At 36.4% G+C, this 16534-nt stretch overlaps 1 protein-coding gene across 1 annotated transcript; it reads right to left on the bottom strand.

Moving 5' to 3' along the window:
* Positions 1 to 9908: 9908 nt before the first annotated feature.
* LOC110447591 (SAYSvFN domain-containing protein 1-like) lies at positions 9909 to 10247 on the bottom strand. The gene has a single exon (XM_021493386.1). The coding sequence runs from the start codon at positions 10245 to 10247 to the stop codon at positions 9909 to 9911; it is 339 nt and encodes a 112-aa protein (XP_021349061.1).
* Between the last annotated feature and the right edge of the window lie 6287 nt (positions 10248 to 16534).

Genomic DNA, 16534 nt, shown 5'->3' with positions numbered 1-16534 from the left:
AACTTCAATAGACTAGATCAGGATTCAAACCTGAGACTCTTTACTCTGAGCTAGAGGTATATCCTCCAGTAATACACTGTAGTAAATGCTTATCTATAATTAACCCTGTCATATTCAGCCATATTCTTCACTGTTTTTGCTCAGTCCCTTTCCAACCTTTCCATCTAAAGTCTGAGTACCCTTCCATCCCTTAAAAAGGTTTGAGGAACCCACACCTCCACATTTTAAAGTCTACGGACAATCATCCCTTCCATTTAAAGTCTGATGACCCCAGTCCTCCCCTTTAAAATATGATAACCCCAACCCTCACTTTTTAAGTCTGAGGACCCTACCTCTTTGATTCAACGTCTCACTTTTAGGACAACAATAACTGTAAACATTGTTTGAAGTTGTTTAAAAGTTTTTCACACACTATGACCTTGAAAGTTGGTCAAGGTGATTTATTTCAACTAACTAGCATTTCATCCAAGCATGATACTGCATGCGTACATGTACAGACCAAATATAATGTACCAAGGAACAGACCAAATATACTGCTGCTCTAAGGACTCTCACATTGTATGATATGAAATGTTGTTAAAATTAAATGTTATAACACATTTAACTGCTTAACTTTGCAAGTGGGTCAAGGTCATACATTTGAACAAAGTTTATAGCCATAACATACGGTATAATAAAGACCACAACTGTATAACGTTGGCATTTTGGTATATTTCATGTCATATATCCAGATATCGGTATTAGTAGATGTGTTTACATATTTAATTATTATACATTACCCGAAGTAATCATTCTACTCTCTGAATATTGTGTAATACTACCATCAATGCTTTCATGTTAAAATCTATTTCTCTTTATATATATACATTACTGTCTATGATATCTATTATTTACTTTATTCACTTTGACTTGTACATGTATATATGTGGTACCTATTTGAGAGGACTTATCTTCAACATCTTGGAAGTATTATTTATAGCTATATATAGTATCCCGATATTTCATTTCAACAAATTTTATTGTTTAGATATAGTCTTGCCTGTTGTCCAATCTATTTGTTTTCTAAACAATAAAATTTGTTGAAATGAAATATCGGGATACTATATATAGCTATAAATAATACTTCCAAGATGTTGATAAAGAGATTGACCAGCCGGGGTTTTCTCAGGCCCTGACATAAGACAAAAAAAGTTTGACAGATAGATGTCTGGATTGGGCAGACATCTAGCTGTCAAAATGTTGAAGTCTAGTGTCAGGGCATGATGAAACTTAGTACTTATATTATTACCCGTCTCTCGTCGTCAGAAAGCTACGTTATCGCATCTTGAGGGAACCTAGTATAGGCTTGAATTTGACAAACACACGAATTACCTTATTTCGCCGCAGTAAGTTTGATATGAGACCGGATTGACTGCCTTCCTGTCTACCAGTTTCTTTGGCTTTCCTTGCTCGGTACTCTGCAAGCTTGGCCTCCATCCCACCTCTCACCCCCTACGTCCAAAAATAAACCTCTGTACACGTTGATGTGTTGTTATTTACATTCTACTTTCATTTCTACAAAAGGAGAGTATAATCAAGGGAGGTAACTGTTCTAAATGAAATGGATTCGTCTGATTTGAGGAAACACATTGCAGAATCATAGGGATACACCGTCATATTTTAGTAAAAAGAAACATCTTTTTACGACAAATTCGAAGAATGATTTCCGCGCAATTTGTTCAAATATATAACGTGTAGAGTTGTCACATAGATCGTGGCGAGAATAATGTTAGTTAGTTAGTTTACACATGTAGTTAGTTAGTCGAGAGTAAGGGCCAAGTGAGCTTATGCCGTATGGTGCGGCGTCCGTCGTCAATATTTTACTTTAAACAACTTCTTCTCAATAACCAAAAGGCCCAGGGTACTGACATTGGGCCTGCAGTATGCTGGGATGAAGGGCTACCAAGTTTGTCTAAATGAATGACCGTGACCCACTTTCAATGTCACATGGGTCAAATATGTTAAAATCTTCAAACAACCTCTTCTAAATAACCAAAAGGCCCAGGGTACTGGTATTGGGCCTGTAGTATGCTGGGATGAAGGGCTACCAAGTTTGACCAAATGAATGACCGTGACCCACTTTAAATGTCACATGGGTCAAATATGTTAAAATCTTCAAACGACATGCTTTTTCTCCATAACGAAAAGGCGCAGGGTACTGATATTGGGCACCATAGTATTTAGTCAAGCGAATGAAACTTTCTAGATACAATTAAGCGATAACAGACCGAAATTCTCCAGATAAAAAAATTCAAATACTGAAGTGAACAAAGGGCAATAACTTTTGAAAAAATTATCAAATATCGTGGCGAGAATAATGTTAGTTAGTTAGTTTACACATGTAGTTAGTTAGTCGAGAGTAAGGGCCAAGTGAGCTTATGCCGTATGGTGCGGCGTCCGTCGTCAATATTTTACTTTAAACAACTTCTTCTCAATAACCAAAAGGCCTAGGGTACTGACATTGGGCCTGCAGTATGCTGGGATGAAGCGCTACCAAGTTTGTCTAAATGAAGGACCGTGACCCACTTTCAATGTCACATGGGTCAAACATGTTAAAATCTTCAAACAACTTCTGCTCAATAACCAAAGGGCAGAGGGTACTGAAATTGGACCTGTAGCATGATGGGATGAAGGGCTACCAAGTTTTTCCAAATGAATGACCGTGACCCACTTTAAATGTCACATGGGTCAAATATGTTAAAATCTTCAAACGACGCACTTTTTCTCCATAATGAAAAGGCCCAGGGTACTGATATTGGGGCTGTGGCATGCTTGGATAAAGGGCTACCAAGTTTGTTCAAATGAATAAACTTGACCTACTTTCCATGTCACATGGGTCAAATATGTTAAAATCTTCAAACAGCCTCTTCTAAATAACCAAAAGGCTCAAAGTACTGATATTGGCCTGTAGCATGATGGGATGAAGGACTACCAAGTTTGTTCAAATGAATGAACTTGCACTACTTTCCATGTCACATGGGTCAAATATGTTAAAATCTTCAAACGACATGCTTTTTCTCCATAACGAAAAGGCAAAGGGTACTGATATTGGGCTTGTGGCATGCTTGGATAAAGGGCTACCAAGTTTGTTCAAATGAATGACCTTGACACACTTTCAAGGTCACATGGGTCAATTGTCTTAAAATCTTCAAAGAACTTCTGCTCAATAAACAAAAGGCAGAGGGTACTGAAATTGGACCTGTAGCATGCTGGGATGAAGGCCTACCAAGTTTGTTCAAATGAATGAACTTGCACTACTTTCCATGTCACATGGGTCAAATATGTTAAAATCTTCAAACGACATGCTTTTTCTCCATAACGAAAAGGCAAAGGGTACTGATATTGGGCTTGTGGCATGCTTGGATAAAGGGCTACCAAGTTTGTTCAAATGAATGACCTTGACCCACTTTCAAGGTCACATGGGTCAATTGTCTTAACATCTTCAAACAACTTCTGCTCAATAACCAAAAGGCAGAGGGTACTGAAATTGGACCTGTAGCATGCTGGGATGAAGGGCTACCAAGTTTGACCAAATGAATGACCGTGACCCACTTTAAATGTCACATGGGTCAAATATGTTAAAATCTTCAAACAGCCTCTTCTAAATAACCAAAAGGACCAGGGTACTGGTATTGGGCCTGTAGTATGCTTGGATGAAGGGCTACCAAGTTTGACCAAATGAATGACCGTGACCCACTTTCAATGTCCCATGGGTCAAATATGTTAAAATCTTCAAACAACCTCTTCTAAATACCCAAAAGGCCCAGGGTACTGGCATTGGGCCTGTAGTATGCTGGGATGAAGGGCTACCAAGTTTTTCCAAATGAATGACCGTGACCCACTTTAAATGTCACATGGGTCAAATATGTTAAAATCTTCAAACGACGTACTTTTTCTCCATAACGAAAAGGCCCAGGGTACTGATATTGGCCACCATATTATTTAGTCAAGCGAATGAAACTTTCTAGATACAATTAAGCGATAACAGACCGAAAATCTCCAGATAAAAAAATTCAAATACTGAAGTGAACAAAGGGCAATAACTTTTGCAAAAATTGTCAAACCAAAATTCTTTTAAAGGAAACACAACAACATATCATGATTATTTAGCCTACTATGTTTCAAAGAAATCTGTCAAAAAATGAAGGAGATCTCCGGACAAAAAATCAAATACTGAAATGAACAAAGGGCAATAACTTTTGGAAAAATTATCAAATCAAAATTCTTTTAATGGAGACACAACTTCATATCATGTTTATAACGTATACCAAGTTTCAAAGAGATCCGTTATAAAATGTAGGAGGAGGTTGCTGGACAAAAATCAAATACTGAAATGAACAAAGGGCAATAACTTTTGGAAAAATTATCAAATCAAAATTCTTTTAATGGAGACACAACTTCATATCATGTTTATAATGTATACCAAGTTTCAAAGAGATCCGTTATAAAATGTAGGAGGAGATTGCTGGACAAAAATCAAATACTGAAATGAACAAAGGGCAATAACTTTTAAAACAAGAGGCCCAGAGGGCCTGTATCGCTCACCTGAATATGTTAAAAATAATCGGTTTGAAGTAAAGATATAGCACTCCATGGTAGGTGCTGATGGTAAGTACATATGAAATTTCAGAAAAATCCATCCAGTACTTGAGATATAACAAATTTCAAACAGAGCCCCACCCCTATGCCCCTAGGGGGGGTCATACACACCGTTTATACAAAATTGAGTCCCCTTGGCCAAAGGATGCTCCAGACTAAATTAGGATAACATCCCATAATCACGATGGTAGAAGAAGGATTTTAAAGGTTTTACCTCTATTTCTCCTATTGGACCCCGCCCTTCTGCCCCCTGGGAGACCACACCCACTGCTTATACAAAATTGAGATCCCTTGGCCCAAGGATGCTCCAGACTAAATTAGGATAAAATCCCTTAATCCCTATGGTAGAAGTAGGATTTTAAAGGTTTTACCTCTATTTCCCCTATTGGGCCCCACCCCTCAGGTCCCAGAGGGGGCCACACCCACCATTTATACAAAATTGGTACCCCTTCACCCAAGGATGCTTAACACCAAATATGGACCAAATCGTTTCATTCCTACAGAAGAAGGATTTTAATGAATATATTGCTATATTTCCCATATTGGGCACCGCCCCTCAGCCCCCAAGGGGGCCACACCCACCGTTTATGAAAAAAATGGTTTCCCTTAACCCAAGGATGCTCAACACCAAATAGGACCAAATCCTGTAATTCTTACAGAAGTAGAAGGATTTTAAAGAATAATTTGCTATGTTCCCCTATTGGGCCCCGCCCCTCAGGGGGGCCAAACCCACAGTTTATACAAAATGAGTCCCCTTGGCCCAAGGATGCTCCAGACTTAATGAGGATAAAAACCCTTAATCTCTAGGGTAGGAGAAGGATTTTGAAGGTTTTACCTCTATTTCCCCTATTCGGCCCCGGCCCTCTGCCCCAAGGGGGGGGGGGGGGGGCCACACCCACCATTTATACAAAATTGAGCCCCCTTGGCCCACTGATGCTCCAGACTAAATGAGGATAAAATCCCTTATTCACTACGGTAGGAGAAGGATTTTGAAGGTTTTACCTATTTCCCCTATTCGGCCCCGCCCATCTGCCCCAAGGGGCGCCACACCCACCATTTATACAAAATTGAGTCCCCTTGGCCCACTGATGCTCCAGACTAAATGAGGATAAAATCCCTTATTCCCTACGGTAGGAGAAGGATTTTGAAGGTTTTACCTATTTCCCCTATTCGGCCCTGCCCATCTGCCCCAAGGGGCGCCACACCCACCATTTATACAAAATTGAGTCCCCTTGGCCCAAGGATGCTCCAGACTAAATTAGGATAAAATCCCTTATTCCGTATGGTAGAAGAAGGATTTTGAAAGTTTTACCTCTATTTCCCCTATTGGGCCCCGCCCCTATGCCCCCAGGGGGGCCACACCCACCATTTATACAAAATTGAGTCCCCTTGGCCTAAGGATGCTCCAGACCAAATTTAGTCAAAATCTACTTGGCTGTTAAGGACTAGTAGCGTTTTAAAGGAAAAGTTGATGGACGGACGACGGACGCTGCGGTACGGCATAAGCTCACCATGGTCCTTCGGACCAGATGAGCTAAAAATGGTTGAAACAAAATTCCTTTAAGGGAGACACAACTTCATATCATGATTATAATGTATACCAAGTTTCAAAGAGATCGGTCGAAAAATGTATGAGGAGATTGCCGGACAAACAAAAGTTTACGCCAGACGGACAACGCCATACCATAACTGACTCCCGTCAAATTTGACGGGCGTATAAACATGCAAAAATGTTAGGAGTGCTAATATAAAAGGGTTTGTTATTGACTACTCCTGTGTCATGCCCTTAGAGTTGCTAGCGTAAGTTTTTTTCTGTTAAATAGTTAATCTGAGTTGAAATCTAAAGCAGACTGAAAACCCTCCACTCTTCCATTGTTTTGTGACATTACTGAATAAATCGAAAACAAAATTTGTAAACTTTCTTATATGGCTGAACGAATATATTTACGATATTTATAACAGGACAAAAATGGGACTTTTTAGTTCTAGGAACATGTGCACTAATTGGAGTGATTATGTTGATACATACTACAATATTACTGTAGTCATTGGTGGTCCTGGATTTTTTGTTTAAAATAAAAAATGGGAAATTTGAAAACAGACCAACACATTATTTGAACAATAAATATTTCTGTTGAAATTTTATTTTTCACAGAAAATAGCAATTTAAAAGTTCTGATCTCTTCAATTGTCAGGTTCTCATACCTTCTAGATCAAACAAATTATAAACCTTTGGAAAAAAAGGAGAAATACAAAGCATAATACAGATGTACATAAAATACATGAAATGTGATGTAAAACTCAGCTTATTTAATATAACTTATATTCTTATTACAGCAGTACTTACGTAAATTTTGTTAGTTAATAAATAAGACAATATGATATAACTATATAAATGTAAAGTCGAACATACTGTATACCAGGAACATTTCGCTGCAGTTTAACGTTAGCCAGTTTCGTCCTCCATCATGAGGACATTTATCCTGAGAGTGAGAAGTAATACACAGAATTCTGTATATAGTCATTAAATGGGCAAATTAAGGCTCGGTGAATGTAATTTTTACCAGTGAAGGAGGAAAGTTTGACAAGGTGAAAGTTTACTGGTACGCAGTATTGTAAACATTAATTACTGAATCGAGTTAAAATGTAATGCTATATAACAGTGCACCAAGTGTACAAGATACCCCCCCGGGTTACCATGGTTCTGTGGTGGTGTGTCACTGTTAACGTTCATATTACATCTTACCGTGAACTCCACTTAATGTCACATTTCTGATAATATCATGTTTTCATAACACTCAATGTTTCTATTAGAACACTTAGTGTAAGCACTATGCTTTAGAATGGTGGGGACACAATTGCAAGCAAGAGAATAATTTGACTAAACATACAACTCAATAGTATAAATATTTATATTTTTAAATCAGACCTTATATTTTTTTGGCTTATTTTGATACAAAAACAGGATTAATGCTATCAATGACAAACTATGTAATTTAGTTTGTTTTACATAATGTAATATAACATGAAATCCTGTTAATATCATGTTCTATTGCCAGTTGTCTTACATTTTCCATACAATAAAAAAAAAGTACTTCTACAGGACGAAACCTATGAAAACTGGCCTTTTTCGTATCTTGATTGATATATGCATATATACGTATGTACTATTCAGAGTTTTAACTTGAACCTACCTGGTAAATAATATGCTTAGTTTTCACAGAAATGGTGTTTTCTTTTAATATCACATTTTGCTTTGTATCACATTCCGACCAACAATACAGACATGACAAAAAGATCAAAGAGGAATGTATAGGGTTATAGAACAATCACAGTTTGTTTTTCAATACAAAATTATAACAAAACTGAAAATGTATACTGTACTCAGCTTTCATTTTATGCATCAATATTTTCCTGTTATTGTGAAAAGTATAATTTTGTGCAGTTTTGGATATATGTGTTGCAAATGCACAGAGATATTTAAGTAAGTATTATTTCGATCTTTAAATGTTTGCAGTTATCTTTTCTTTGCAGACTCATTATACTGCAAAACTCGTTTGGAAATAACACTGCCACAAAAAAAATGTTTTGGTGATAAGGTTGTTGAAAAAATATCTTCCGATTACACACATGCATACTATTAAGGTGGCTCCACACATCGTCATCAGCGTCCATTTTCGTGACGTACTTCCGGAAAAAGTACAGCTCGGACCCAATTATCTTGATCGAAATGTGCATGTAAACATTCATTTTATTTTCATTTTATTTTATCCGTACAAATTCAATAAAAAAACACTTTGTGTAACATGTGTTACCTATTTTGCGATAAATAAAATATTTGTAGGGTTAATTAGAAATGCTTCTTTTCATTTTATTATTATTGTTATTGTTCCGAACAATGCCACACACACAAAACAAGAGGCCCAATGGGCCTGCATCGTTCACCTGGTTAAAATCTCACACTTGCAACCTTAAAAGTGATCTAAAATAAAGCTACAGGCAAAATATCAATATTTTTTATTAAAGTCATTCAAAAGAATCTGTTAAAAGATTTTAAAACATTTCACCCTTGTTACTTTGAAAGTCGAACAAAGTCATTATGTTGAACAAATTGTATAGCCTTTCATCTCAGTATGCAACTTGCAAAGTTTCAACATCCTGGGACCCATGGTTATTCAGAAGAGGTTGTTTAAAGATTTTAAACAAATTTGACCCGTGTGACCTTGAATATAAGTCAAAGTCATTCACTTGAACAAACAAAGAAGTCCTTGATCTGACTAAATATCAACATCCTGAGCCTTTTGGTTATTCAGAACAAGTTGTTTAAATATTTTGAACATATTTGCTCCTTGTGACCTTGAATATGATTCAAGGTCATACATTTAAACAAACTTTGCAGCCCTTCATCTCAGCATGCTACTGGCCAAATATCATCACCCTGTGCATTTTGGCTATTCAGAAGAAGTTATTTAATGTTTTTCACATATTTGACCCCTGTGACCTTGAATATAGGTGAAGGTCATTCATAACAAACTTGATAGCCCTTTGCCCCAGCATGCTACTGGCCAAATATAATCACCCTGGGCATTTTGGTTATTCAGAAGAAGTTGTTTAAAGATTTTAACATATTTGACCCCTGTGACCTTGAATATGGGTGAAGGTCATTCATTTGAACAAACTTTGTAGCCCTTCATCTCAGCATGCTACTGGCCAAATATAATCACCCTGGGCATTTTGGTTATTCAGAAGAAGTTGTTTAAAGTTTTTAACATTTTTGACCCCTGTGACCTTGAATATGGGTGAAGGTCATTCATTTGAACAAACTTTGTAGCCCTTCACCTCAGCATGCTACAGGCCAAATATCATCACCCTGGGCATTTTGGTTATTCAGAAGAAGTTGTTTAAAGTAAAATATTGACGCCGGACGACGGCCGGACGACGGACGCCGCGCCACGGCATAAGCTCACATGGGACTTCGTGCCAGGTGAGCTTAAAACAGAAAATATTAAAATTGACGAAAATTCATTTTTTTGGTATTTTTTCCAAAAAAGTCCCCAAACTATCGGAATGTTTAGATTTTCATAAAATCAACTCTACGTAGTTGCATAACCATTATATGAAAGTTTCAACGAATTTTCCTGGTTAATTGCGAAAGTGTGGAGCCAACTTAAAATCAGAAAAGCCTGAAAAACATCATCTTTGTAAGAAACTATAATACACACTGTACAGGTATTAAAACCACTTGTGAGAATCAATATATTCAAAATGCATTAAACAAATAGACCATAGCGTAGCTCCTGCTCGAATTGCTCCGCAGTTAATGTTCCATCAAGCCTCTCACAGTTTGGGTTAAACACGGAATAGGCACTTAGTTGGTTTTTCTTCCTTTTTCTATTGCTCAAGCTTTTGTAGAGAAAAATAAAGGCCGATAACAAAACAAAGATGGCACCAAATTGCATCTCTACGAAGAGTCCCCACAGAGCAAGCCATAACAGACACTTAAGACCAAACACCATTATTGCTAATTTATCCCACACTTTAGGCTCTGAAACCTCTTCCCCGGGATCTTCCTGCTGCTGCTGCTGCTGTTGGCCGTCTTTAGTTGACATAGCTGCAGAGTTTGTATTATTTTGAGATTCTGATATAGATTATGAAGAGTCAACACACCCATCAGTCTGAAATATACATGTGGATAAGTTGTTAAAAGCTGAGTACATGTGTAGCAGAAGGAATAAAAAAACAAAGGGACCAGAGAAGATTTTGACCCTGAAACTCTTTAGATAGTTGTTCTATAAGTAACTTAAAACATTTGATCATCTTTGCTGACTGGCCTTGTCCCTTTACATTTTTCATTTGTAGCCCGTAGCCGGTAAACCTTTGAAAGTCTATAGACCCTCATCCCTCCCATACGAAGTCTGGGGACCCCTCCATCCTCCCATTTAAGTCTAAGGACCCCCCCTCCCATTTAAAGTCTAAGCCCCNATTCGAAGTCTGTATCCACACACCCCTCCCCTTCAAAGTCTGATGACCCTACCCCTTTAAAATCTGTTGACCACACACCCTTCCCTTTTAAAGTCTGAGGACCCCCACCTTTCCCTCTTAAAGTCTGAGGAACCCCACCTCTCCCTTTTAAAGTCTGAGGAACCCCACTCCCCTTTTAAAGTCTGAGGACCCCCACCTTTCCCTTTTAAAGTCTAAGGACCCCCACCTCTCCCTTTTAAAGTCTGAGGACCCCAACCTGTCCCCTTTTAAGTCTGAAGACCCCCACCCTCCCATTTAAATACATGAACAGAGCAAATATAATGCTCCAGGGACTCTTACTTTGTATGTCATGAAAATTGAAATGTTATTAGAAGGTTTTAACACATTCAATTGCTTAACATTTGAACAAAATTGATAGCCTTTCATACGGTCTAATAAAGGCCACAACTGTATAGCATTTTTGTATAATTCATGTCACATATCCTAGATATCGGGATACTATAACCACGGAATTAGATTATCTAAGTCCGTGCTATAACTAATACTTCCAAGATGTTAATCTAGAATTTGACTAACTAGAATCAGCCCGGGTTTCTTCGGGCCCTGACATCAGACATAAACAGTTTGACAGATAGATGTCTGGAGTGGGCAGACATGCATCTAGCTGTTAATTTTAAGTCTGGTGTCAGGGCTTGATGAAACTTGGGCTAGAATTTGACAAACAAACGAATTACCTTATTTCGCCGCAGTAAGTTTGATATGAGACCGGATTGACTGCCCTCCTGTCTACCAGTTTCTTTGCCTTCCTTGCTCGGTACTCGGCAAGCTTAATTTGCCTCCATCCCACTGTCCCACCTCCCACACCTTCATCCCATATAATAAAAATAAATCCCCTGTACACGTGGATGTGTTGTTATTTATATTCTACTTTCATTTTTACATAAAGGAGAATATAATCAAGGGAGGTAACTGTTCTAAAATATTTTTTACGACAAAATGTAATAAGTATTTCCGCGTAATTTGTTCAAATATATAAACACGTGTATGTCACATAGATCGTGGCGAGACTAATGTTAGTTAGTTAGTTTAGTTAGTTATAGGGTGAGAGTACCCAAAATGGAACGGTACTGTACCCAAAATGGAACGGTACTGTACCCAAAATAGAACACTTAATATATATATGATGCAGTATTCTTTGCAATAAATGATATGTATTCTCAATCAAGATTTATATAATTTAATGCATTTTGAGCAAGTTTCTACTTCTTAAACATTGCTCATAAACTCAGTTGAAATATAAAAAAAAAAAATGAAATGAAAAAAACATCTCGGGGAAACCGTACGGTGCGACTACATATAAATATTTTATCATATTTCTATGGACAGCTCTATGTTCAAACAAATATTTTAAGGAATAGTTAAATGACAAACATTTGTCATAAATTGTCAAAACATTTTGAAACGAAGAAAATTATTTAAATGTCGTCAGTTATTTTCATAAACTATAACTTGCACGATGAAGTGTTCCATTTTGGGTACTCGACCACAGCTTATAATTCCTAGTGAATCTTAGACACACGCACTGTTGATACCCAAGGAATACATAAAATGAAGGCTAAACGCTAGTATTGTTTCGTAGCAGTATAAAATTTGGTCTTTCAAAAAAAATATTGGAAATTAAAAAAAAATATCTTTAAAAGGTGTTCCATTTTGGGTACCCTCACCCTTGTTTTAAGTAGGTTGTTTCTGATGGATAGATTAGAGGGCTCCGAATTGTATATCTTCCCGTCCTACAACTTGGAACCTCTTTTTAACCTCAACTCAACTTACAGAACTATTGATTTTAGGTGTTAATTGTTGTTGAAACATTATTTATGGTAGTGGGGTTGATTTCTGGCCCTGTTGGTGTTATTTAACAATGACACAAGTTCACCACTTTCTCGTTCTTATAATTTTTCGATATCCTGCTACATGTTTTCTTTTTTATATCAAACATACCAAACTAGGACATATTCATGATTAGATTCCAATTTAATCTTACTCTGTCATTTAGTCAAGCGAATGAAACTTTCTAGACACAACTAAGCGGCAACGGATTGAAAATTCGAATATGTGAAATTTTCATGATTTTTAAAACTAAAACAGAATAAACCTGACTTTGGATTCAAAATGACAACCCCCAGATAGTGTTCACAACAATACTCATATAGTTATGCATCAATTAATAAAAGTTTATCCTTAAAATGAATCTTGAATCGAAACCTGAATTGATACTAGTCCATATCAAGAAAACGTTATTTTCTCTATTCATAAAAGTTTACTCTTATTCTAGTAGAATGAAGTTCAGTTTCAACATATTTTACTTGAATAATTCAAAAGGAATCGGACACAAGTTATTGTAACTTAAAAACGTCCTTTGCCATTAACAATTATATAATGGTATCAATTATGCAATGGGCAATATATTTTATACAAAATATTTATACATAAAAGTATCATTGATATACATAGATGGAAATAGATATTATTTACAGAATGAAGTCATACAGTAAAACTTCGATATAGATAACGCCCATCGCTTATGATACAGTAAAAACATGGAAATAGCATATGCCCCCAGTTAAAACAAGAAAGCCTTTCATATAAGATATTTTGCCCCTGGTTTACATACAGCTAAACGTTGATATAAATGCCCCTGGTTTACATACAACCAAACGTTGATATAAATGCCCCTGGTTTACATACAACCAAACGTTGATATAAATGCCCCTGGTTTACATATAGCCAAACGTTGATATAAATGCCACTGGTTTACATACAACCAAACGTTGATATAAATGCCCCTGGTTTACATACAACCAAACGTTGATATAAATGCCCCTGGTTTACATACAGCCAAACGTTGATATAAATGCCCCTGGTTTACATATAGCCAAACGCTGATATAAATGCCCCTCGTTTATATACAGTAAAACCTCATTAAAAAAAGCCAAATCGATATAAAGCCCATAATTTTTTAGCAGAAAATTCTGATATAATGGTGAGCAAATGATGGCAGTATAGCGAAGCTTTCGTTAGCAGTATATAAACAGACGATGTCATTGGGTTATTCGTTGTACATATGGTAGAACACCTACAAATACTATGACTATAATACGAACAAACTGTTATTTTTTCAAATGGAGAATCGAATACATAACGACTCTTCAGCATCTACCTCTGTACACTTATTTCTTGTGTCTTGTATTCATTTTTTTTTAACAAAATATTTTTTCTAAATAATAAAAAATGAAGGATTTTCGTTAATAATTCATATTATATAATATCCTTCATTTTTTTTTTTTTTTTTCAAACAGTGACATTGAAATCTGTATATAAAATTATACTTTATAAAGATAACGGAATTATATTTGCGAAGCCCGTGATATATCTTAGAATCTAATTCCGTGGATATATATACTCTATATATATGATCAGGTACGTGATATTGCCGTGATGCACCTAGCCACCAATCAAACCGTTATTTTTGTACGATGTTTGTATATGGCCAAAGAAACCACAGGGAATATTTAGGAAGATATCGACAGGGAATTTTCCTTTGGAATTTTGAAATATATATTACCGTGTCTTCGTTCCAATACATTCCGATTTGGTTTCCATATTTATTGGAGTTGCCTCCCTTAGACTAATATACAGTACTATTACGGTTTGTCTATCACATCTGACAAAAGAAACAAAAATACTTATTTTAAATTCAAGATGTCTCAAAATTAATACCTGTCGTTTTAATGTAGTGTTGCAAAGGATAACTTGATTTCAACGAAATCTAATAAAGTATTCACCGCGGACTATCTTTCTTAGTCGGGCGTCTTCGTCTTTAAAGTTAGATTCTAGATTACCATCTTACATATCATTTTGTTCGTTTTTTGCTCAGAATCCAAACGTGATCTTTCAACCGTCCTGTATATGGGCTTGCTTCGTCCTTGCTCACAAACTAATCTTAACCTTTCTGTTATCATCTTGTTTGGCTTTCTTCATTTTGCTTAAAAACATGAGCTTTCTCAAGTCCTCTTTGGTCCTAAAACCATCTCGTGAGCCCGAACCTGACCTTCGAAAATCCTTCTCAATTTTAGTTTGCTCTTTGAGTACGTGACATTATTTTGATTTTTACCAGAAGACACTTAACCTTCCACTTGATTCATGAAACGTACATTCTCATGCTCAAGCCTGGATTTTGTGCTCATGCCTAATTTCTTGTTCCAGTTAAAAAATATTTAAAAAATCATATTTTGTTTAAGTTTTGGACAAACATTGCAGAGACTTGAAGCCGAATAATATTTTCAATATTTAAATCTGACTTTTTGATCGTTGACATGATTTAGGTGAGATACAAGAAAGATGGCCTGATCACAGAATCCATGCTTGAGCATGAGAACGGGTTCATGAAAACGGGCCCTGGAGTATTCCGGGTTTTTTGTTTCTCATGTTGTCTTTCCTTTAGTTTTGGTGTCATGATGTTTCCAGACATTGTTTTGTTGTATCGATTTAGACTTTTTATTTAGTCCTGATGTGATGACGTTTTGGTATGTTTCGTCTAGTCTTTGTGCTGTCGTTCTGTCTGTTCACATGTTCCCTAGCTAGTTCAGTAATTCACTATTTATCGTTAGATTATATTTAATAATTAAAAAAACAACGTAATTGTGTTATGAACGAGTAGTCAATTAAATATTACTCAATGTTACAGAAAGGCGGTGGCGTCATAAACAACGTTCTGTGTTGTTGTCCAATACATTTTCCGTACCGACATGCTTTAGATACAGTCTATATATGCTGGCTGTCTTTTCAAAGTCAACAACCAGCTTTGACAGAGCTTGATTACATGTCTACAAGACCAATGATTTATGGTCACTTCTATATTGACATTAACATTTACTGATATAATACCCGCCACAAGATAGCAGCTTTATAAGTGATTATAAACACATTTTACAGGAGCCGATTGACGTTAGACTACACGCTCGCTGGACAATTCAAAATGTCAATGTCGGCAAACAATACAACGTTAGGAAAATATTTTGAAGGAAACTTTTTAAAAATATCGAATGAATTTTGGCACAATTTCATAAGTAGGTATTGGAGTGCGAAATTAAGATACGGCAGATTCTAAAGTTCGGTTTCCCGATTTCATGCTTGAATAAGACGGAATTTAATATACATATAAGAATGATCGGGAATTATACCAGGGAATGGTTCTCTTTAATGCTTGGATGATCCTATATAGTGATGTATTGATATTATATGTAAACAAATATATGTTGATGTGTGTGAAATTGTCTGAATATATATATACAAATATTAAACCTTAAAATGTACACGTTACTATTATTATTATATAAGTTTATTGATTTTTTCGTTTTCGTTTGGTGTTGGTTATTTTGTTTAACGCCCTATCATAAGCGAAAGTCATTAAAAGATGCGCTTCCATGTGTAAATGTGTGCTATAGGATAGGTTGTGTATTGCCTCCTTGCGATATCGCGGGTCTGATGGGTATATCACCCTTTATAGTGCTATTTCACTGAAATACCATGCCGAAGACACCCAGCACATTATTCCGGCCAGTCACATTAGACTGACAATGGGTAAACAAGCTACTCGTTAAGCAGGTAATAACTACCATCTCTATGTCTCGTCTCATTAAAAATGATTTTAGCTTTCCTAACTCCTTCAGTAATGCATGTAATCAATACATCCACTATTACAAGTGCAAAATACGGACTGTAAGGAAATAGAGCTCGACACAAATTTAGATGAGAAGTATTGGTTCTAGCTATCACGGTAGTTGTTTGTGTTGTTTTAATTGATTGACCAACCGAGGCTTATTAATGAACCGTATATTGAAACTTGAGTGTTACC

Source organism: Mizuhopecten yessoensis, unplaced genomic scaffold (assembly GCF_002113885.1).
Source record: "Mizuhopecten yessoensis strain PY_sf001 unplaced genomic scaffold, ASM211388v2 scaffold401, whole genome shotgun sequence".
Classification (NCBI taxonomy): Eukaryota; Metazoa; Mollusca; class Bivalvia; order Pectinida; family Pectinidae; genus Mizuhopecten; species Mizuhopecten yessoensis.
The sequence above is the reverse complement of the archived record's forward strand: the minus strand, read 5'-3'. Positions and strand labels throughout refer to the sequence as shown.

Excerpts from the sequence above, each read along its gene's own strand:
- LOC110447591 (XM_021493386.1), bottom strand. The coding sequence starts at position 10,247 with ATGTCAACTAAAGACGGCCAACAGCAGCAGCAGCAGCAGGAAGATCCC.